This window comes from Nestor notabilis, unplaced genomic scaffold, assembly GCF_000696875.1.
Source record: "Nestor notabilis isolate BGI_N333 unplaced genomic scaffold, ASM69687v1 scaffold30148, whole genome shotgun sequence".
In the NCBI taxonomy this organism is placed as follows: domain Eukaryota; kingdom Metazoa; phylum Chordata; class Aves; order Psittaciformes; family Psittacidae; genus Nestor; species Nestor notabilis.
Window position 1 is genome coordinate 1 of NW_009941087.1, and position 24,033 is coordinate 24,033.

General features: G+C 37.1%; 1 protein-coding gene across 1 annotated transcript; it reads left to right on the forward strand.

Moving 5' to 3' along the window:
• Positions 1-314: 314 nt before the first annotated feature.
• On the forward strand, positions 315-17,589 carry KDM1B (lysine (K)-specific demethylase 1B; the record flags this gene model as incomplete). The annotated part of the gene is made up of 15 exons (XM_010020701.1): positions 315-353; positions 1,470-1,674; positions 2,764-2,948; positions 3,704-3,880; positions 4,801-4,875; positions 6,196-6,333; positions 7,775-7,946; positions 9,004-9,131; positions 10,568-10,699; positions 11,089-11,163; positions 12,027-12,143; positions 12,996-13,121; positions 14,453-14,575; positions 16,425-16,577; positions 17,506-17,589. Coding segments are annotated over 15 exons (1,929 nt in total), but the record flags the coding sequence as incomplete, so codon positions are not given.
• Between the last annotated feature and the right edge of the window lie 6,444 nt (positions 17,590-24,033).

Below are 24,033 nucleotides of genomic sequence, written 5' to 3' on the forward strand. Positions count from 1 at the left end.
CCCCCCTTTTCTTCATTTGTTTGTTTCAGTGTTCCACTTCATTTCATGGAATAGAATGTATATTTTAATGTCTGATCAGTAGAAACTAACTTAACGAATGAGAAACATTTTCTGTTCTGTTTTTAATTTATGGTCTGTTGAGTTTTTTAATTACGCAGGCATTACACTATTTTTGACTAACATAATCATCTTTGTTACAGAAGGCTAATACTAACACTTTAAAGAACTATGCCATAGACAAATTACTTTGGTTTACATTTAATTTTTGTTGTACAGCTTAAGAATAGCTCTGATATTGTTTGCTTTTCTTTCAGACTGAGGGCTCAGACCAGTGTTCCATGCCTGAGGACTTGGTGAGTAGTGACTGTTCCTCCTCATTTGTTCTAGAATATGAAAGCAGTCCTAAAGCACAACATATTTATTTCATTTTCTTGGTCCTTTGGCCAATTACGGCAGTATTTATGCATTTTGCTCAGGAAACTGTCAGACACTATTTGCAACAGAGCCTAGGGCCTTCTACTTTCTCCTATTTTTCCTCTTTAACCTTACCATAACAATTAGCTTCCAGGCGGTTCCTGGTGTCTTTGAGCTGTGCCCTGTGATTCAAGGTTTACTGCTAATTCTCATTTTTGATAAAGGCAAAACAGTCTTCAGTTGCCAGCTTTCAAACAGAATTCCCCATCCTAAGATTTCCCTGTCTTCCAGGTGGTTTCTATCTTTAGTCAAGCTAGTCTCCTCTATCTGAAGACTGCAAGAGAACATCAAAACATGTTTTCTTTCTCCTCTCCCTCATAACACAAGACTAGTCTTGATGCATGTTGGTATTTCAATGGGTTTATGATCATGTAACCCTGCATTTCAGATGTTGAACTGCATGTTCAATAAGCCAGTGTTGACAAGTGTGCCTGAAGTACCTCTATCCCAGGAAACATGTTCAAGCTTACTGTTGTCTCTTGTAGCAGCTTTGTGGTTTGTTTCTTTAATGCATGTCTGACTTGTAAAATAAGGCTGAATCATTAGCATTTGTTAGGGTTTTAAAAGGTCTTTGAAGGGGATAGCAGAACCTAAATTAAATTGATCAGTTAGCATAGACTTTCCTAAATTCAGATTTCTGGATAAATTATTGTGGATGAATTATTGCCTGTGAATATTTTATAAAGGGCCTTATAAGACATAGATGTGTTGTCATGGCATGTCTCATCTGTTTGCTTTCCACGTGGATGTGGAGTTTCTGAAGTTTCACCTCCATTTCTGAGGAAGAGATTAATGCTACAGGTTTTCTGTGTCAGGCTGAGGAAGGGGAAAGAGGGAGAGAAAATGTCTTTATGACTTGCAATTCGGAGGCTGGTACTTTAGTGCTTATTGGACTCAGTTTTTGAGGGAGGGGGGAACTGGTTAATTTTCCAACGTTTTCAAAGTACTGACGTGTTCTCTTCTCCCCTCTTTCCTTCACTTCTCCGCTTGGCCAGAGAGTGGCTGAAGTTTCAGACCATTGGTGGTACTCCATGCTCATACTCCCTCCCTTGCTGAAAGACAGTGTGGCAGCTCCCTTTCTAGCTGCATATTATCCCGACTGCGTGGGCATGAGTCCATCCTGTACCAGCACCAATCGGTTACCTGGTGAATCCAACCTTGTGAAGTTAGAGCACTTAAAGAGCGTGCCTAATTTGACTGGTAAGGGCCATCTGCAGGGCTCTAGTTGCTTAAATAGGTGTGAGAAATTTTGTCTTGTAACTGAGTTTATAAGACACATAATGCCTCTGATTGGAAGTACTGGTTCTGTTTCTCAGCACTGATACACACTCTCTGTGTAACTGCCTCTGTATATCTTCGATGCAATTTACTCGTTTTGTAAGGTAAAGGTAATACATTTTGTACGGCTTTTCTTTAGGGAGTAAGCAGAGACTGCATAGGCTTTTTGTTTACCACTTGTCATTTGTTTATAGAAATGGGAAATTAACATGTAGGTACTTAAAGATTGTGTTCTTAAGGAAATTAAGATTTATCAAAACAAAACATGATTCTGCTAGTTTTGGTATTGTGGATCTTTGGGCCTTTGGAGAAAAGGATTTGATTTCTTAAGTCACTCAGATTCTGTTTATTTTTTTTTTGCTAATGACAGGTCTGAGGCTGACAGCCTGGGAGTGCAGATCTGCAGAATAGGTCAGGTACAGAGAAAGGTAATTCAGGATTCCAATACTCATCGTGGAGAGAGTGCTTTGAGGGAAGATCAGCTTCTGTGTTGTCTTAGCAGGCTCTGCTCTCCTTAGACGCTGAAAATAAATCTGTTCAACAGATATTTATCTGCTTAAGAAACAGGAAACTTCATTGCTACCAATCCTGCATGTGGAAGATGATTACTTTTAGTTATTGCCCACTCTGGGCAGTACTGGGAGTTGAAGCTGAAGGGTTTCAGAGTACTGCATGAGCCGGTACAGTGATGAACCTTAGACTTGAGTTTAGATCCCGTTCCTTACTGGACTCATCATGGCATCTGAGGCGCATGCTGTTTCTCTGACAAAACTTAAGCTCTGATAGGTCCAAGGCATACCCATCAGGTAGTAGGACAATAATTAATACTGCACAGCCTAGAGGGTTGGAGAGGGGATGGCAATTCAAATGAAATCATTCTGAAGGTGGCTAGAGGCTGGAAAACTTTGTTACTTGTTTATCTGTCTGAGGTCAGCGGATCATCTTAAGAGGGAAAAGGATGTGATGAAGGTACGTCGGAATATGACCGGTTCTTGGTGCATCTTTATCCAGTTGCAGGCATGAACAAGTATTTCCAGCCTTTTTACCAGCCCAATGAATGTGGGAAAGCACTTTGTGTGAGGCCAGATGTCATGGAACTGGATGAGCTCTATGAGTTCCCAGAATATTCACGAGACCCCACCATGTACTTGGCTTTGAGAAACCTGATTTTGGCTCTGTGGTATACAAACTGTAAGGTAAGAGATGCTAATAGTTAATTTGTTTACAAAAACATATCTCCTTTTGGGGGATGTGGACTCTCTTCTCAGATGTTCGGGTGGCTTTTGTTTTTTATTTATTTTTTTTTTTATTTCTAATTTTAACACGTAGGAGCTTCTTTTGCAGGAAAATATGAAAGTTTCAAAAGTACTGAAACTCTACAGAGTGGACCCAGCTATTCAATTTTAAAGTGTTTGTGGGTGCTTTTTGATTTTCTTTTTTTCATGACTGTTGGTCAGGGAAGTGATAGTCTTTTTACTCATGCTAACTCTGTGACGCTGCCTTCAATGGAATTGCTGGAACTTCACATACAGAGGCTTTCAGATACTGATGTCTATATTTATGTGAAAGTTTTGAATATAGATCTATTTTCACTTGGAATGCCATTTTGGAATGGATTTTACTGGAATGTCATTGTGAGCATTGCCACCAGGTAGATTAATTTTGCAATCAGGGATGCATTTCAATTCCTGTAGTAATGGAGCACACCATGGAGCTTGTGAGAGTATCTGGTAGACTCATTTGCTTTTATTCCATGTTAATCTAGCTTAATAAATTGTTACTTTACTGTGTAAAGCTGGCTAGAAAGAAAATTCCACACAACTTGATTTAAAAATGCTCTCAGAAGCCTGATTCATGATTAATTTTTACCATCTGGTTTACAGTTTAAATATGACGTAAATGCATGGAAAAAAAAGATTATTACAAAATCAACTCTCTTTCTCCTTTGCAGGAGGCTCTTACCCCGCAAAAATGTATCCATCACATCATTGTTCGTGGGCTTGTGCGTATTCGCTGTGTACATGAAATGGAGAGGATACTTTATTTTATGACAAGGAAAGGGCTAATTAATACAGGGATTTTATCAGTCAGTCCTGACCACTATCTCCTTCCTAAAGAATACCACAATGTAAGTTGCTGTAGTAATCCCTGCGTCATTAGTGCTATAAAACTACATGGCATATGTTGTATTATTTTGGTTCCAAATTTTTTTTGAATGATAGGTAAAATTACATCTAAAAGCAAACACATTGTATGTTTTTCACATGGTTCTAATCTGCCTTCAATGATTATGGAAACTACAGACATGAGACTCTTCCCAGCAAGGTTTTTGTTCCCACAAAGATCTGTGGAATTCAGTACTATGGATTTGTACTTCCTATGAGCTTTTCAGATGGATGGGAACTGTGTGAAAAATATATGATACACTTATGTTCTTCTCATGGCTTAACCTTACAATACACCTCTGGTTCCACAGGTGAGAAAACTCCTATTCCATATTGGTTTGCAAGAACTACGATTAAAGAGTACATATTTATGACTAGCAATTTGCTTAACAGCACATATTAATTATCAAATTTATTAATGCATTCTGTAATGGAATATCTCCTGGAAATTGTAAGCTGCTTTATGTTTGGAAAGTGTATTTGTATATGTTTTTAATTTATACAATAGTCTTTACTGCTCAACCCAGTCTGTGATTGAAATTATTACAAGGTAAGCATGTTTCTTGTCTGATAACTTCAGTTAGATTTTGTTACTTGGCTGATAACTACAGATGTTTCAGTTAAAAAAAATGGAGACATCTACTTTTAAAGTCCTTAAAAGTTGTAACTATTTTTAAAGCTACAATTTATCTTTTCTCTGTATTAAATGCACTGTCATCTTTAAAAGTTATCATCACTGATGACTTTAGAGGACAAGAGAGCCTAAACTTCTGAAACCTACAGGTATTTTTAACTTAAGCAAGAAGAAAAATAAATACACATGATAATTTCTACTCTAGTTCTAACTATTTTATTTCATTCTTTGTTTATTTTTATTTCTTAGAAATCTGTCATTATTGTTGGGGCTGGTGCAGCAGGATTAGCAGCAGCCCGACAGCTGCACAACTTTGGAATTAAGGTAAGAAACTTTACATTACATTACTTACATTACTTCTCTGCTTTGGAAGTGTTCTTCATTAAAATGAAAGAAAAAATAATAATTACATTCTTGTTACAGACATTTATGTATAGGGTATCTTAATTTGTAAATCTAGGGGCTTACTGAGTATATCTGCTGGTTTAAAACAGCATTTATAGGTATCTAAAATTCAACAAAGCGTGCAGTGAATATTTTCATAGGCTTGGTTTAGGAGAATAGGAGAGACATTCATACAGGGGAGATAATCATGTCCAAAAAATGTGACTGTAGATAATGATGGCTATTTAAATGAGGTGAAAGTTTCTTTTGTTTGTGCACTTTACTGTACTTCCTTGTTGCTTATTAAAAACAATCAAATTTTATGTATTTTCCCTTTCTCATATTTGACAGTGTGATCTCACAATATTTACATGTTGACATAACTGTATTCTATGGGACTCTTTACACATAAAGTGTTTGCAAAGCTGATGTTTAAGGAAATAAATAAGCATCCGACTTTCCAGATTGACATATTTATATGTTCAGACATGTATATATTTATGACTCCCTGAATCCTATAGGCCCATTTTCTCACTCTTTGGTTCCTAAGTAGCAAATTGCAGTACAGCCTTTCCATACTCCAAGTCTTTCGGAAAGCTATCCTGCAGTAAAATACATAAAGTATCAACTGGTAAGACCCTTTTTTAAATATATGATACATTATATATATATATACACACACACACTGTTACTTTCTACTGCTCTGGAGAGACGATGTTTCTCTAAAAATAAAAAGGTAAGTAAATAAGTGTAAACATAATCAGTCAAGTATCTACCTAGTCCAGTATCCTGTGTCTCTCTGTGACAGGTAGTGGATGCTGTAGGAGTATGAATGGTGGAAACACATGAGAATGGGGTTTTCTTGGAATATCCCAGGATTAAATTTCTCCAAAAGGTGTATGGATTTCCTCAGATGGACACTGCACCCAGATCATTGTGCTTAACAGCCTCTAGCACTTAAATACATATATAAATAGCCTTAAATCTAATTTTGAGATGTCCTGAATACGTCCTAAGCCTATTTTTGTTAGGGTAATTTCTTAAATTAACAGTTATTTTATATGCGTATATCTCAAAGGGTAACCTTTAAAAGACAATTTAAATGCATAAGTGGACAACATCAACAAACAAAAATAAAGATTGTTAGCATTGCTGGATTGCTTGGGGTTTTTTGTGTTTGTTTTCTCCTTTCTCTGGAGTTGAGCAGATATGTTTAATATAATAAAATCTTACAATTTACTAAGCTGCATTGTGTCATAGGTCATTATCCTGGAAGCTAAAGACAGAATTGGTGGCCGAGTGTGGGATGACAAGACATTCAAAGGAGTCACTGTTGGAAGAGGTGCACAAATCGTCAATGGATGTGTCAACAACCCAATGGCACTAATGTGTGAGCAAGTGGGTTCCCTGCAGCGGTCATGCATTATCACTAGTGAAAAACTGTCATTAAAGCCAGGTTTGAGTGGCTGGATAAGGGTGGGAGTTCATTTTCATGTCATGATTAAACCACTCTTCTGTGGTGTAAGTAAAGCCTGTGTTGCTATTTTATCTTTGATAACAGCTGGGGACAAAGAAGGGCTGTAGAATGGTACGTTATGTAAAGAAAAGCTTCAGCTTCAGAACCAGAATGAACCACTTTTTGTTTTCCCTTTTTCTGGAGATAATAATGTAAAAGGTCCTCAGCAGACATTCTTAGAGCTGAGAAAGGATTTACGGTGGGAGGTTATTGCTATGTTGTCATAATATATACTTCTGTGATGTGCTTGCTTTTGCTAAGCCTCCACATTTCTAGTTCAATTTCACACAAGATGATTATATCCAACAACTACTAATGCAAACACACTACAGTTAGATTTTTGTTTGTTAGTTTTGTTTCATTTGGGTGTTTTTGGGCAGGAAGCTGAATTTCTCCAAGCGGAACCAGAATACGGATTTTGTTCAGAGAGGCTTGCAAATCCAGCCCATGCTGTTTTAGCTGTATAGTGCTCTATAGTGTCGTGAGGGGATTTTTTTTCATGAGGATGTTTGGCTTTCTTTTTTTTTAATCATGTTTTAGTTATGAGGTGAGGAGCAATGGCTTCTGAATATCCTGGGTGCCCATCACTTTGTGGTCGTTTGATATTGTCTTTCATTCAAAGTACAACTCTATCTTGAGAATGGATCTGCAGTGGTGACCAAATGCCTAGAGATTTGTGAGGATATGTGAAAAACACTGGAGTGCACCGTTATGTAACAGGGCCCTGGGAAGAAGTTTATTCTGATTTAGTTCTGTTGTGTGTTTGATACAACTTAGACAAGTAGAGTGAGGTACTCTAGAAGGTTTAATTCCAAATAATTTCTTTCTCTGCTTGCTTGTTAATAAAATTGGAGGTAATCGTCAAGCAACATCCTGTCAGTTCCTGAATGCAGGGAACTATTTGGGCATCAGGTAGCAGAAAATTCCAGGAAATTATTTTTATGGGTATTTAGAGAATAAGGTAAGGTAGAAATGAAGGAGACTGGTTCATCATGTTTGATGACCAGATCCAACATTTCCGTACTAGCCCCTGGCCTGAGAGGAAAGTTAGACGTAAGGTTTCTGGAAATCCCTGATAAAGAGAAGGATGGCCGAGTGGGGAGAAACAGTTTGTGGACAATCAACAAAATGAAAAATTGTTGGTATTTCAGTTTTAGGAGAATGAAAGCTTGAGTTAGTCTGATTAATTATTTAAAGTTGTGAACATTTTTTAACTGGCATCACTTAAATACGAGGGATTTGACTTAGTTTAAATAACTTCGAGCAGACTATGCACTCTAGTTTTTCCATACTTAAAAAGCAATAAAATGTCTTTTTCTTAAGCTTGGCATTAAAATGCACAAACTAGGGGAGAAATGTGACTTGATCCAGGAAGGTGGAAGGATAACAGATCCCACCATTGACAAACGTATGGACTTTCATTTCAATGCCATCCTAGATGTTGTCTCTGAGTGGAGAAAAGATAAAACTCAACATCAAGATGTTCCTCTTGGTGGTAAGTGGGAGGTATTGCAAAGTGAAGATGTTGGCTGTGTTCATAGACTTGTATTTTAAATTGGCTTTTACAGCAGACATTTTTAGAATTGTATGGTTGTACACCTGACCTTAAATCCAACAGTGATAACCTGGCTCTGTGGAGGACTATCTTATACACACAGACCAAAATGTCACTTGTAACTTTTAAGTCTAATTGGTAGGCTTTTATAATACTGTATGACTTCTGATGTAGTATCTTGTTTTCATGAGGTAGCTTTTTCAGTCTAACTAGTGGCATTAGCAGTTAGAAAGATGTGTTTCTTGCTGAAGCAGGCCATAGTTGGTATGTAACTCTTATACTTTTTGATTAATATAAGTACTCTTATACTTTTTGATCAATCTGTCTAAAAAAGAGCCTGATCAAAGTCTTCTGTTGGCAAGAATATTCCCATCTCCATTGGTAACGCCTCCCACCACATTTACAGCATGCAAGCACATTCAACAACAACAACAAAAAAAAACCTGGCTCACAAATGTCTGCCTTCCGAATCTTTCCAGCTGGATTCTGTAAGACAGAATTAGCAGCTCCTATGTTCTTCAGTGAACTCTGGACCAAATTTCTCAGCTTTTTTGGTTTTGTAAAAATTAAGAAAGGATTTACTTGCAAGGATTCTCCATTATCTTAAGGAGTATTTTCCTTGAAATATCTTCTACTATGTATTGATGATAGCTAAAAATCCTGTCTCAACTGGCTAGCCCAGCTGTGCTGTTGCAGTGTTTCCTTTCTTTTCTTATTTTCTTTGAAATCATTTTAACCTCTTTTTTATCCTAAAGCTTCCTGTTTACTAGAGAAACCTATGATCAAACAACAAAGTTGTTTATCACCAGAAAGTTCTTGCCTTTTTTTTTTAGTTTGTTTTTTTTTTTTTTTTTTCCCCTTATGAGAAGGAAAATGTCTTGGTGCAAATTAGCAATAAGCATGAAAATCTTGCGATCCAGAGATCAGTATTATTGAAATGCAGCAGGACTTTTGACAAATCATGATATATTCTTGTTTTAAACATATTATTTCACAGAAAAAATACAAGAGATCTATAAAGCCTTTATTCAGGAGTCTGGTATCCAGTTCAGTGAGCTTGAAGAAAAAGTACTACAGTTCCATCTCAGTAATTTGGAGTATGCCTGTGGCAGCAACCTCTCTCAGGTGAGTTTTGACAACTGTGTTCTGATATGGTTGAGCTTCACAGGAAATAGGGTTGGAAACAACACTGAGAAATCAACTGATCCATCCCATGGCCCCTAAGGAAGAATCAGCTACCCCTAAATTTCTATGTCCCAAACATGTTCTTTAAATGCACTGTGATACAGACTGCAGCACTGCCTTAGGTAATCTGTCAGGAGTTCATGACTTGCTTCCAGTGAGATCCTTCTTAACATGGAAGTTGAGAGTAGATGGTGCAGTGGAGAAGGACATCTTGCTGAGATACTGGGTGGTAGGATTCACAGGAGAGTTACTCCTCCTCACATGTTGTGTGACTTCTGATTCTCAGTTCTGTGTTTAAAAACTGAGGTATTTCTCTACCTTGCTAGGTATCTTGAAGTTAAATGCATTTAACTTCTGAAGTATCCCAACACCCTGACGGTGGGCCCCAGTTCACCACTCCTAGGTATTCTGTTGACTATGTGATACTTGGCATTCCTCGTGACTTCAGTTTTAATCAAGCAGTTCAGGAAATGGATATCAAAGTATGATGCTGTTTGCACTGCATTATTTACTCAGTCCTGTTGCTTGGGTTAAAGATGTTTAGAGTTAATTGTATTACAGTAGTGGGACAGCTGACTGATCTGTGCAGATGCACAAATCTGATCTGAACTGAGAAGCACATAACATAATAAAAATCTTCAAGACCATGGGCAGTCAGTGGAAAATAGTTTGATGTGTCAAGTCTTCACACTTCACAAACACCCAGGGGAAATAAGAAAAATGTTAAAATCTATCTTACCTTCAATTTTAAACTCAAAATATAAAGTAAATGCAACCGCAGTGATAGGAATTGGCATTTGAATAGCAGTTTGAGAATTGCTTCGTATTTTTTACTGCCTAGTGATAGTTGCACTAAGCAATCACCACTTGTACTACTAGTTTGCAGGGGTGGGGGAGATCAATGAAAGATATCATGGAGGAAAGTCTAAAGTGACAGAAAATTTCCACTGAGATCTTTCAGTATCTCATTTTTCCCTTCATGCTGGGAAATAAAATACTTCAATTATTATTTGAAGTCTTAAGGCTGTAAAATCTGATTTCTTTGCTAGAGACAGAAAACCAAAATAAATACACTGCAATCCACCAGAAATTTTGTACTGCTTTCCTTGTTTTCTCTGCTAAGCAGATCTATAAATTACCTGCTATTGACCAACCCATATTATGACATTTCTTAATCTAGCAATTCATATGTTGTATAGTGCCCTTAGCTAAACAAGCTGTTTGGTTTTGTCAGTGTTGCCATACATTCCGGTGATACACATTTTTTTTTTTCCAGTTGTGAAAGGAATTATGGTGGCTTCTTCTAAACTGTGTGACTTTTGCTAGCAGCCATGTCACCTCACCTGTAGAGACAGCTAGTTATGTTCTGTCCACAGGTATCTGCACGCTCATGGGACCACAATGAATTTTTTGCACAGTTTGCTGGAGATCACACTCTTCTAACTGTGGGATATTCTACTGTGATTGATAAATTGGCAGAAGGACTGGACATCCGGCTGAATTTCCCAGTGAGTCTGGAAAACGTTGATGTGGTGCCTGTCTGGGATTGCTTTGAAGCGCACAATTGTAACTTTGTATTCTTTCGGACCAGACAGATCTGTGCCTGTGATTATTATTAACGACAAGTTGAAATAAAGAGAGGACCATTTCAGCATTTCTGGAAATCCTCTTTGAGGACTATCAGTACTTAAATATTATGATGAGCTTATATGTTAGAATCACGATGACTTTTCTTTTCACCTTCCATGGAGGCTATTTTTTTCTTTCAGTATTTCTTGGAGAACTTGTGTTCTTCAATTCCTAGTTTTCAGATTGGTGATATATTTGCTATTGTCTGAATTTGCATTGCATATGTATATTTTTGTAGTATAACCTTCTTCAATTTGTCTCTCAATAGGTACAGACTATTGACTATTCTGGTGAGGAAGTACAAGTCACTACTGCAGATGGAACAGTGTGGACAACACAAAAGGTACCTAATACGCTTCAAGATTAATATTCAATATTGAATATTCAATGTTGACCACAGTACATGTCCTTTTTTCTTTCTTTTTTTCCTTCCCCCTCATTAGACTAATTTAGTCCAATTTCTCTCCACGAAGATGAAAACACTATATACTTAAGTGACTCATATTTGGAGGTCCTAGAGTTTATTTTTCATTGAGCATGCTTCAGTTTTGAGTACTAGTTAACTTTAAGAACTAGACACTACAAAGGTAGTAATAAAAATGTGAAGCAAATAGATTTTTGTCTGGTCTTTGAAGTGACAATTATGTTTTCTGGTTCTAGTCCCTGTTCAGCATTACCCCATTTAGCTGGTGAATCTGCCCTGTTAAAAGTTTTGCCTTTGGCATGCAGAACTTGACAACCTGTATTTCTTTGTATCCCCACTGGCTTCATGCTGTGTAATTTAGCCTTTAGTAATTTTTAAAAATACACATAAATTTGATCCAGACTGGATTGACATCAACAGTGTTACTGAGCATATTTTAAAGAGCAGGGATCTGTGAAGGAAGAAAAAACAAACCAAAGACCATCTTTTCTCCTTTCAAAAAGGACAGTTTTGTTAATCTGAGAGCCACTGATTATAATTTGCAGGAGGTATTAAAATTAGTAGCATGGTTATCCACTCTGATACAAACAATTCAACGAGACGGCCACTTAAACCGCATGAACCATAGGATCTGTTCTTTCCTGAATGCAAGTCATGAGCTTCTCATTAATGGGGAGTAAAACTAGACACTGATCTAAAGACGTCTGGTAAGTATTATGCTGCATCCGACAAGGATAATCCAAGTATTCAGGTTTTGCTACTGTTGTAATTATTTCTTTCAGGTATTAGTAACTGTACCACTGGCCCTTCTTCAGAAAAATGCCATTCAGTTTAATCCTCCACTGTCAGAAAAAAAAATTAAAGCCATTAATAGTTTGGGAGCAGGAGTCATTGAGAAGGTAAGTTATTTCAGATTACATTTAATTTTCTTTTCATAGAAACACTGGCTGCTTTGTCCCTGTTGCCTTTGCTGTGTATTCCTCAGGAATTATTATGCATTTGGTTTTACTTGTATACAGTAGCCTAAAAGAGCAAAATAATATTGGGGATCACATGTATTTCTCTTTCTTAGATTTCCCAACTTAATAGGGTTTTTTTTAAAGAAATTGTTTGCAGAATCACTTCACAATTTAAACGTTTTGTGCTTAATTTTGAGCAAGCCATCATGATCATCTTAGATCTTCCAAAATTCTAATAATATGCTTATTCTGGGTCCTTCTGACCTAATAAATACATAAGCTATTTCAGAAGAATACTGAAAGTTGTGTTTTGACCAGCGTAAAATCTTCTACGCTTTCCCAGTGCAAATAGAGCCTCTCTTGAAATGATCCCTAGTAAGATCACAGATGTGTGCTTAGAACAAAGTAGTACCCGAAGTAATGCCAGGAACACCACTGTAACAATGTCGAAATTTAAAGTCAAGGTTCAGAAACTACAGAACTTGGGATCACCAAGTTGTACATTAGGTTTGTAAAAATTCTGCTGAATTTCTCGAGCATTTTCCATCATGATTTCCACTGTGAATTTGACAGTCTGTGCATCTGCAATTTGTGAGACTAGCATCTTTTTCTCTTCCCTGTCCCTCTTGGAAAACAGACCCACATGTTCTTTGTTGAGACCCTCTCATAGAACTGGGTGTCTCTAATTGAGTGAAAAAGGGACAAAGAATTAGAAGAACATAGACCATATTCAGCTTTAAATTTTGAGATATGAAATGCTTTAATTCCATCTCTCTCTTTCTCTCTCTCTAGATTGCCTTGCAGTTTCCTTACAGATTTTGGGACAGTAAAATTCAAGGAGCTGATTTTTTTGGTCATGTTCCACCCAATTCCAGCCAGCGTGGGCTCTTCAGTGTTTTCTATGACATGGATCCAGAGGTATCATGTGCCAGCTGTATTTTCTGTTGGCCCTTCAGATATTCAGTAAGGAATCTAGGTGCAATAATTACTGAACAACAAGTTTTCTTTTTCCCCCCATCCATGCAACTGTTAAAAGAAGTGGAAGAAGTGTTGTTTATCAAGAAAAATCTGATTGATACTTCTTTGTAATGAATGGGAATATTTTCTTACTTTTGGATACAAAATAATATACAAGAAAGTTTGTGCTTTTATTTTCAAGCTACCCTGAATAGAAGTCTGTTAATACCTGACTACAGATGTACTAACATGGGATAAAGTCTACTGGTCACTTCCAGTTTAGGATTTTTGTTCCCTTACTTAAATCAGCTAAAAATCCTGTTAAAAAGATCATGCTGGCTTATTAACACTTAGTGACTTGCACGAGCCTGAATAACTATATTAATGGCAGAAGAAAAGACCAACACTAAGTTTTGTATGAAACTGAGGTCTGTAGGGTCAGTCCCAAACTCACGAATTTCAAAACAAATTCAAAACAGTGCCTTGACATCATGTTTCTTTTCCCTGCCAGTTCCAAGCAGACACATTACACATTTTTATCTTACCTTTTCAGGTTTTTACAACAACTGCTGTTTACTACTTGGCAGCAATTAAAAGGTCATTTTGTAACCTTATGGCTTACTTCAAAAGGAAGCCATCCTGTGAAGATATTACTAAGCTCTCTGTACCTGTACATGACTTCCCTTAAAACCAGTTTTCTCTTCAGTGCTTTTAAATTCATTCTACATGAGGTTCAGTGTGCTGGTGCTGTCCAGAGACACTAGATATAATTTTTAATTTGCCTGATAGCTATTCTCTGCTAGAAGAATTGGGCCAAAATCTGCTGGTGAGAACTTAGTATTTGCCTAATCCAAAATATATCTGACTAGTATTTAAATAGATTCTTTTTATTACAACCTTCTGAAACTGGAATTCAGTTGAAGTAGAATTTTGGCACAGAACTGGAACTCAAGAGGTTTGCCACAAACAATAACACTATAAATGTCAAATGTTTTGGTGTAGCTTTTAAACAGGTAAATAGGAAGTTTTCAGATAATTCAGCAAGTTGTGAAAGGGGCTGACTGTAACACAGATATGTGAACAAGACATCAAAGGATGTTAGTAAATTGAGCATAAATATTGTAGAATATGCACCCTTTATTCTAAGGAATCAAACCCACTTTCCTCTAGAACAAAAGTTGCTTTGTAGCTGAGAATCTCTCTGTCAGTACTGATTAAAAGGAAGTCTTCAAGAAATACTTAATAGCCTAATAATTTCAAAATGATCTCCTATGTTAATGTCTTGGTTTTAGGGCAAAGAAAGCATTTTAATGTCAGTGGTCACTGGAGATGCTGTGACAACCATTAAGAATTTAGATGATAAACAAGTACTGCAACAGTGTATGACTGTGCTTCGAGAGCTGTTTAAGGAGCAGGTAAAAGACAACTCTTTTATTAAGAGATGAATTAACTTGCCGAAAGATGTAAAGTTTTCGATCGTGTTACTTCATGCTGTATAGAAGAACCTTTGACGTTTAAAACTATTTTTCCTTTCTTACCAGTTTGAGAGAATACGCTTCCTTTGAGACACTTAAAAACACAATGTTTGGTCTCTTGTGTGAAAAATGTGAATTGAAATATCTTAGATCTGTCTGCAGGAAAATGGTAATGAATTGAAAACCAGAAATGAGCTATCACCCTTCAAAGTGCTTTTAGAAAGGCAAATTAATAAAAATCAGTACTTTAGTCAGGTAACATAAACACGCTTCTTTCTTAGCTGTCATTTTTCCTAAGAGACAGTTGGGTGGGGTTTTTTTGTCAGCACTGCTTCCAATACATGATAAAAGCTTAAGATAGATTAATTTGATTATGATTTCCCTACACCCTATGTAAAAAGCAACTGAAAATACAATGCCCCCCAAAACAAATCCCTTACTCTTATAATAAGAAACAACCCTTCCTGAGCTTTCTTGGAATGGAGGTACAGGCAGAAATATTTATCAAGGACCCTGCATCCTGAGTGTAAAAAACCACCAGAAATTTCTACCTTTTTTCTTCCCCTCAGCTCATGATTATGATAAAAACTAATAGAAAACTCATGGAAATCTGGGGCAAGCAGAAGACTATCACTTAGCAATGTTATTTGCATTCCACTCTATAGAAAGTAATGCCTTAGTTTAAATTACTTAGAGCAGCTGGATCCCAAGGAATGCTTGTGCTAATGTTCATGGGTGATCTCTCAAGTTTTACTGATGGTTCAGATGTTAGGATTAATGATCTTGGAAAACCTTTGGTATCTGAAAGCTCAGCTGTTCTTAGAAAACATACATTTGGTGACAGTTTACAGTTACCAGAATAACGTGCAATTTAAGTCCACATACCTGCTATTGTGATCTCATGAGAATGTAGAGGCAGCAAACAGGTCTTTGGTTTTAGTGATGCTCTGGTCTAGAAGAGTGATTTTCATGTCCATCTCCATGCTTTATAGCAGTTGTGAATTTCAGTCATCTGTCCACAACACAGTGTGATTCTCAAAGACATGATAGCTTCCAGGGGTGTATGGGAACTTCTGGGTTGTCCATGAAACTTGCCATGGTTAGCCACTGTCTTGATTGCTTGAGCTTTAGTTTCTCATGTGCTACCTGAATGGAGCAGTCTATTTGTTGATATCAGATGTTGTGTAGGAGGCAACCAGGGGTGCTTCTGTTTATTTGTCACAAGCTCCCCAGGTGTAAGACACAGCTGTAATTGACTAAGCCCTCAGACAATTGTTTTCCAGGCTCTTTTTGGTAGAATTATGTGCAATTTTTATGCTGCAATGTGACAAAGAATACACAGTATTACTGTCATGGCTTAGCTATAGACACTCTTGACTTCTAGGTTTGTTTTGGGTAGGGTTTTTTTTTTTTCTCCCTGAACCTGGTTTTCAAGCCAGTCCATTTTCTGATCTTAGATAAGTAATGTTATTTCTCCGTTGGAATAAAATTATCTCCAAAATTTTGAGAATTCCACCCGCCCTCCCCCCCCCCATGTAGTTCTAGGTGTATTACAATATCCAGATTTGTTGCATTCAATACAGTGCAGCTGTGATGTTTTGGGCATCAGGCAAGTCTAGCAAAGAAAATTATCTTTGTGGTTAGTATTGTAACAAAGAAAATGGGAATTTAATTCTGAAATGTGATCTTATCTGCATACTCTAAAGATTAAAAGAAACTGTTATGAGATGAAGCTATGCAATTATGAGCTTTTCTTTGCAGTGCATAACTTCCGTTTTCTGTTTTGCAGGAGGTTCCTGACCCAGTGAAGTTTTTTGTTACTCAATGGAGCAAAGACCCTTGGCTCCAGATGGCATATAGCTTTGTGAAAACAGGGGGCAGCGGTGAAGCTTATGATATTATAGCTGAAGACATACAAGGAAAAATTTTTTTTGCTGGTGAGGTAAGTATCTTTGTTACTGTTGATTAAACTTATTGAGGAACTATTTCTTATGAAAGATCATCTTTTGCTAACCAACACCATTAATCTAGAGGTAGCACATAAATACTCTGTTACACAAATATGCTAACTCTTCATCAGGGATTGTAGCGATAGGACAAGGGGTAATGGGTTCAAACTTAAACAGGGGAAGTTCAGGATAGCTAACAGGAAGAAGTTCTTTACAGTGAGGGTGGTGAGGCACTGCAACAGGTTGCCCAAAGAATTGGTAAAAGCTCCATCCCTGGCAGTGTTCAAAGCCAGGTTGGACAGAACCTGAGGTGCCAGGGTCTGGTGTGAGGCATCCCTGCCTGTGGCAGGGGGGCTGGAACTAGATGATCTTAAGGTCCTTTCCAACCCTAACTATTCTATGATCATAAGGTCTTTTCCAACCCAAACTGTTCTGTGATTGTATGATTCTAACATTTTTTGATTTTTGGCTCAGAATCCTTTTTATTAATATTATTTGGCATGGAAAGTCTACCAAATATTTCAGGTCAGGAGTGAACCATGTAAACTGTAAGTGCAGAACATGACAAGGCTATGCAATCCACTTGTATCTTTAGTCAAATTGTCTATTAGTCCATTTGTGGGTAACATAACAAATGCATGCTGCTGATGGTATAGGTGCATTCTATACTGGATCAGAACTTACCTGCCCCACTAAAGCGCAGATGCCAAAACAGACTACTACTTTTGCTAGTTGATTTGCCTGCAAATTTTGAAGTAGCTAAAATCTTACATATTTCCTCCTAAATCCTTCCTAAGTAGTTTTCCATGGCTTTTAAAAATGTTTATATATGATTAAGGAAAATAAAAGTGATATTATAAACTGAAATTCTATCTGTTCTAATAGTTCTAGAAAAAACTAACTTTGTTTGTTTAAATACAGGCTACAAATAGGCACTTTCCTCAGACCGTCACAGGAGCTTACTTGAGTGGAGTTCGAGAAGCAAGCAAAATAGCAGCATTTTAAGTACTGAAATTTTGTGTTTATAGATATATTTTTAATTGTTTTCTGTGGGTAAAACTATCTTCAAGTTTCCTATCGCTGCCTTTTCCCTAAGTGGCACTTAAATAGTGTATGGTACCTGAAGATAAAATCTTCATCTTCCCTTTCTTCTTTCTCCCCAGCCCTTTCACCCCCCTCCTTCTAAGCCCTGATGATACATATTTTTGGGGATTCCAAGGTATTACTAGCAAGAGTGACACTGGAATCCCTGGCCGCAACTTAACTGATAGAACTTCTATTGAGAGTCCTCTTCTGTATGGCTCGAGTCACGCTATTGTGAACCTTCATTTCAGAAGGTCAGATTAAAACAAGACAAAGTTAATATACAGCATTAAAAATGCTGGCAGTTAGTAATGACAGGAATTTTCCACTAACTAACTGTGCTTCTCAGGTTAATTATGCTCGTAGGAGTTCCAGTTTCCTCCCCAAAGCCTGAATAGCCTAGGCAAATTCTAGAATTATTGTAGGAAGGAACTCAACTTTTTCCACTTGGAATCAATAACCTTTTCTACAATATTTTTCATATTCTTAGCATCCACAAAGTGGGCTTTGGAATATCAAGTTTGTTCCTTTAAATCAGATGGCTGGAACAGTTTTCTGTGCAATCATAGAAAGGTTATTGTAGCTAATAGAACTTGAAAAATTAACTTTTACATTACTTTAAGACTAAAATCTTCTTTCTGCTGCTTATTCAGAGAAATTTTTATTACAATAATAGGCAAAGTACAGATTTGCTTAGTGCTTCTGATCATGTAGGAACAGGGCAGCTTAAAAATACTCTTCCCTCTATAAGTATTTTGAAAACAGACTTCCAAATTAAATTTGGGCTGAGTAGAGAAACTATCTACTGTTATGAGTACACAGTTGGGGGTGAAGGACTCTAAGTTCCTAAAGGCTCATTCAGCTTTTATATTTAAAAAATAAGTGAAGATGAATGAGGAAAAACATTAACACTTTTATGAAGGGCTGAAACAAGGTGGCTTGCACTTTGACTTGAAGTTGGTTTTTTTTTCTTCTTTTTTCCTTTATAATTTAAGTATTATTAAAAACAACTTGAGGGAGTAATTCATTAAGGCCTAAGCATCTATCTAATAGCTTTTCCATGGGACAGGGAAGGAGAGAAAGTATTTTTCAATAGAAATAAGACAGATGTAACCAGGATCTCTGCTGTAATATTATTCCACTAAAATGGTATTAATGAAAAGAAAATGTAACCCAACTTTTAGATCTCTTCCCTCATGCCTTCCCTCTAACTCCTGCACAAACCTCCTGACTTTTGGAAGGAAAGTAAGCAGTAAGCACTTATTCTCTTCCCCCTCATCTATTTTCATGCATAGGGATTTTTCTTTTTATTTTTAAGTCTCTTTGTTTAAGAATAACAGCAAACTTTTGAGTTACAGTGCTTATTTCCACAAAGCTGTATCCTTGGGGAAAAAAAACAAACCAAATCCAACAAGCAAAAAAAATCCTACTGAATAAATGCAATTCTTCTTTTTAGACACCTAACATTTTGTTGTTAGAATAGCTATGATATTGTTAAATGCCTTTATTTAATCTCTAATTTACGAGGTGAAGATGTTTATATAACTAGATGTTTTTCAGATATATATTCTGTTCTGCTTCTTGAAGCTGAATTATATGAATTAATAGGAAAAGTATAACTGTTCCTAATTTCCCTCTATATAAATGCTAGTATGTACAGTTTAAAAGTATTTCCAAGTATTAAATTGCAATTTAAAGGTTATAAGAAGCAAGACAAAATCCTCTGATGAGAAAAGGTAATCAGGCATCAGATTTTGCTTTGGGTAATCACTTGCACTTTGTTAATTTCATATATTACAAGCCACTTCAAAGCCTAAGTAGGAAAGATTGAGAGCTGCATATGTTTGACTTCCAAGTTTCTTTTCCAGTTTATCACACGTAACAAAATTATTGGGAGAGGAGCTTCCAAAGATAGGGAAAAAAAACCCTAATTTCTACGAGCCCAAATGGCTGCTTCAGCTGACTTTGGTCAAAGCTGGCTAAGTCAGCTTAATAACAACATATAAACACATTACATTTTAAGACAGGAAATGTCTGGAAAGTTGAGCTCAGCATCCATTTCTGCAGTCCAAAGTTTGTGTGAACATGCTTCATTTTAGGTATATGCTTCCATCCTGTTAATTTGTACTTGGAGTTTCAAATCTATAACTTTGCAGGTAGATAAATGCTATATTCTAGAAAATAAAGATGGATGTGAACAAATATTGTCACAATTGGCTTCAGCTGCTGCACACTTCTTTTAGCATTAAAAAAAGCATAACAAATGATGAATTAATGATGAATTTACTAATGGCCTAGTCTATTAATTATTTGTATTTTATTTTGGTGCCAAGGCACTTAAACTATGTTGTGCTGCACTTCAGTTTGAGGAGTAAATAAAATAAGTATGTTCCATTATAATTTACATTTGTTTGAAATGTATAAGAACATCAGGCTGGTTCTGAGACTTCATTCCTTAAATAATGCTCCCCCAAAATTTTTTTGATACCTATGTAAAAATTTATTTCAAGCATGTATATGTTTTTTCTTTTGTGTTTAATTTATTCCCTGCAAATAAAGGACTGGGGAATGTTTTCTTTGAGAAGATTTGTTAAATGTTTGAATGCAGAGCATGATCTGTTACAGTTCAACTCTTCTGTGTGACTATGTTATGGCAGCAGAATAAAACTGGAAAGTATCCACAGGATGCTCATGTTTTGGTGGGTGTTTGTTTTTCTGTTTGTTTTTTTTTCCCTTTAAATTTAACTAGTAGTTAAACCTACTTTTTGTTACATTTGATATTATGATTTCATTTACCAAATTCATAAGCTTGTATCAGATTATTTTCCTTAGCCAGAGGAAACAGTTGCTTAGAAGCACTGTCCCTAATTTTAAAATAGCCAGCAAAAATCACCAGAGAACCATTTAATGCTTTTCACTGAATAATTGTAGTATGAACACTTTGTAGGTTCCTGAAAGGTTCCTCATAGTCACACATCACTGTAAGCACGTGCAAGCCTAACTATAGACTCAAAACATTTAAAATACAGCAACAAATTCTGATAACACTTATCTACATTGTTTTTCTTGACGGGGAGGTTACATGTTTGTTTAGTTTAAGTCTGATTGCAGACAAAAACAAACCCCAAAAACACCCAAATAAAAACCAAACCCCAAACTCCTACTTCCTTTTAAAGTTTGTTTCAACCAGTTACACACGTAGGTTTGAACCAGTGAAAGCATTACGGTGCAGAAGATTCACCACTTTCCTCTAACCCTGTCATACTTGATTAGCAGTTCAAAGTTTGTATCCCAAAGACGCACTTTGTTCTCCTAATATCTTCCGACAGGAAATTGTTATTATTACACTTGCCCTGGTCTTGAAAACAGTAACTTCATTCTAAGAATAACAATTTTTGAAATGGAAACAAAATACTAATGCTGCTTTTAAAATTAAGTGCCAATCAGCAGATTTCATCACGCTTCTCCTGAGAACGACAGTCCTTCCAGAAAACAGTTGATGTGAGGGAACTTTTTTCCTTACAGCCTGCCTGTTTAAAACTTAAATCAGAAATAAAAGTGAAGTAGTGAGTCTACAAAGGGGTACAATCCAGTGAACAAGGTCAGGTGAAAAGGCAGGGCAAGTTACATAATATTGCCATCCTCTTACCCCAGGCCCTCAGGAGATCATTTTAAGCCATTACTCAGAACAAGGCCAAGTGGAACTGGTTGCTCAGGGTCCTGCCAGGCTCAGTTCTGAACATCTCCAGCAACAGGAATTCTACAACTGCTCCAGGCCCTGTTTCCATGTGACCAACCTCATGGTGAAGCTTTTCTGCCCCATACCTGTAATTGCACCTTGTGGTGGCAGCTTGTGCCTGGTGCCTCCTATCCTCTCACTGTGCACATCCAAGCAGAGCCTGGCCCTGCCTTCCTCATGCTCTCCCATTTGGTAGTTGCAGACCGCACTATGATCCCCTTTTATCTGTCTCTTCTTAAGGCTGAACAAGCCCAGCTCCCACAGCTTCTCCCCTGCATCATGTGCTCCAGCCCCCTGGCCATCTTGGTGACCCTCCACTGGACTCGCTCTGGTATGTCCATGTCTGTTGTGCACCCAGGAGCCCAAAGCTGGACTCTGCTCTTGGAGGCAGGGTCATAAGGGCCGAACAGGGGGTAAGAATGACTTCCCTCAAGCTGCTGGCTACACACTTGCTGAAATAGCCGAAAGTGCTGTCAGTGTTCCTTACCACAGGGCACATTGCTGAGTCGGGTTCGACTTGCTGTCTGCAAGAACCACCTGCCCCCCTACCCTGATCCCTTTTTGCAAATCTGCTTAGAAATAAACCACTGTCTCCAGCCACACTGTTGGAAAGGGGTTATTCCATTCCAGAAGCAGGATGCTGCATTTGCTTTTGTCGACCATTATGAGGTTGCTGTCCACTCATTTCTCCTGCAGGTCAAGGTCCATCTGAATAAACTTTTAGACCTGTAGCTTCTTTAATAAATATTTCTGAATTCAAAGGCAGGAGAGACATTATAGCAGAAGAAAAGAATATGCTTATCAGCATTCAACATATTTCTTTGCTTTTTTCAGCAAGTGAAACATTGATTTTACTAAATTTCTTACTGCACATTTTCAGGAAGTATGCTGCACCTTTCAGATTTTTCCACTGTTTTGCCTAAATAATAACTAAAATTCCAACTGCCACCACCAGAAGTCATTTCAGCAATACTTTCAACTCACTCAGTCAATGCTACTTGATTATAGTCAACTTTGCGATTTGGAAACAGGAATAATTAGATCTACCCAAGTGGTTATGAACCACCCTCTCTTTGAAACAACAACAGAGCTAGTAAGCCTTATTGGAAATCACCATGCTGACTGCCAGGGGCATCATTCAGCCAGATTAAGCACTGGCTCCAAAAAGGTTATTTTTAAGTCCATCTTAGCAGTAGCTAATCTAAACCCAGACATTCATAGATATTGCTGTCATATGCCTTGTAACACGATAATGCAGTAGGAACACAGATGCTATAAGCAGCCTGCTCAGGCCCAAGAAGGCTATTAGTCTAGAGCTTCCAGAAAAAAAGTGGAATGGTGCTTAAAGTTGTATCTTTCTAATTTCATCTCTGTTAGATATGCCTGAGTAGTGTACCATATGTTACCACATAACTCCAACTTAGCTCCTTTCCTAAAGACATGTAACCTCTTCACTCAAAATTTCTATTCTTCCCTTTCCCCTCCCAGCCCTCTTCACCCTTCTTCTATAGGGCCCATACACTGCTACCTCAGGTGCCAAACTCGGTCTTAAGAACAGTTGTTGATACAAGGAAGTCATTCAGCTCAACTTGGGTGGTTTTGCAGGTCACTAACCAAAATACTGAGTAGCAAAAACTGAACTAAACAGAGGAACAAATACACTGGACTGTAGGAACTATGCTGTAAGTAATCAAATCAAAATGTTAGGACTATTTTTCTAGAATACAACAGTCAGGACATAATCTTAAGCAACTGGAAGGTACATGCCTGAACACTTTAATTAGTTACCTTTTCTCCAGTTATCCAGTTTCTACTTTATATGAGCACCTCTGTACAGGATTTAGAGCTCTGATCAGCTGTGTTTTTAATCCAATAGTATCAGGATAAGCAAGACATTTTATTTACCTTTCAGTATTGTGCTGCAGCCTTTCCCCAAGTTGTAGAAAGAACGGGAATCTTGTCTCAGCCAGACTAGCATGGATTAGCAGGGAAACAGCTCAGACATTTCTTCTCTGTTGAGGACTACACTGAGTTGTAGTTAAGAGATTGAAACAAAGTATTTGAAGGATGCCGAGTTCATTTCCACTCCATCTGCACAATTCCAAAGTGGCAAGAAATGTGTACATACAATAAATAGAAGTACACTAACCTTTTGCAATTTTTTGTTAGAATTTTTATACTTGTGAGTCATTCCTCTTAAAAACACCTCCTGACCCACATAACTGAAACCAACTGGTATATTTACCTAGAAATCACAAGGCAGTTCAAGTGTTTGTAGAAAATCCATCCCAAAACCCAAGAAAACTTGATGGAAGTAATTTTCTGCTTTTAAGCTGGACTTGGAAACTTTTGATGCTCTTAATTGTAAATTAAAAAGTGGTTTTTATGCTAAGACAGTTCAGAGAAAAAAAAACCCAAACAAATAAAAAGAAACCAAACCCTATGGAAGATATAAAACTGTACCCTGGTGCAAGGACATACATTTCAGCAATAGTATCTTTAAAACAGAGAAGCCTGATGAAAAAAGCTTGACTAGTTTCTACCAGATGAGATAAAGACAACCTTGTTTCTGTATAGATTCTTTTTTTTACTATATATTTAAGCAAATGTTAGATCATTGATTTACA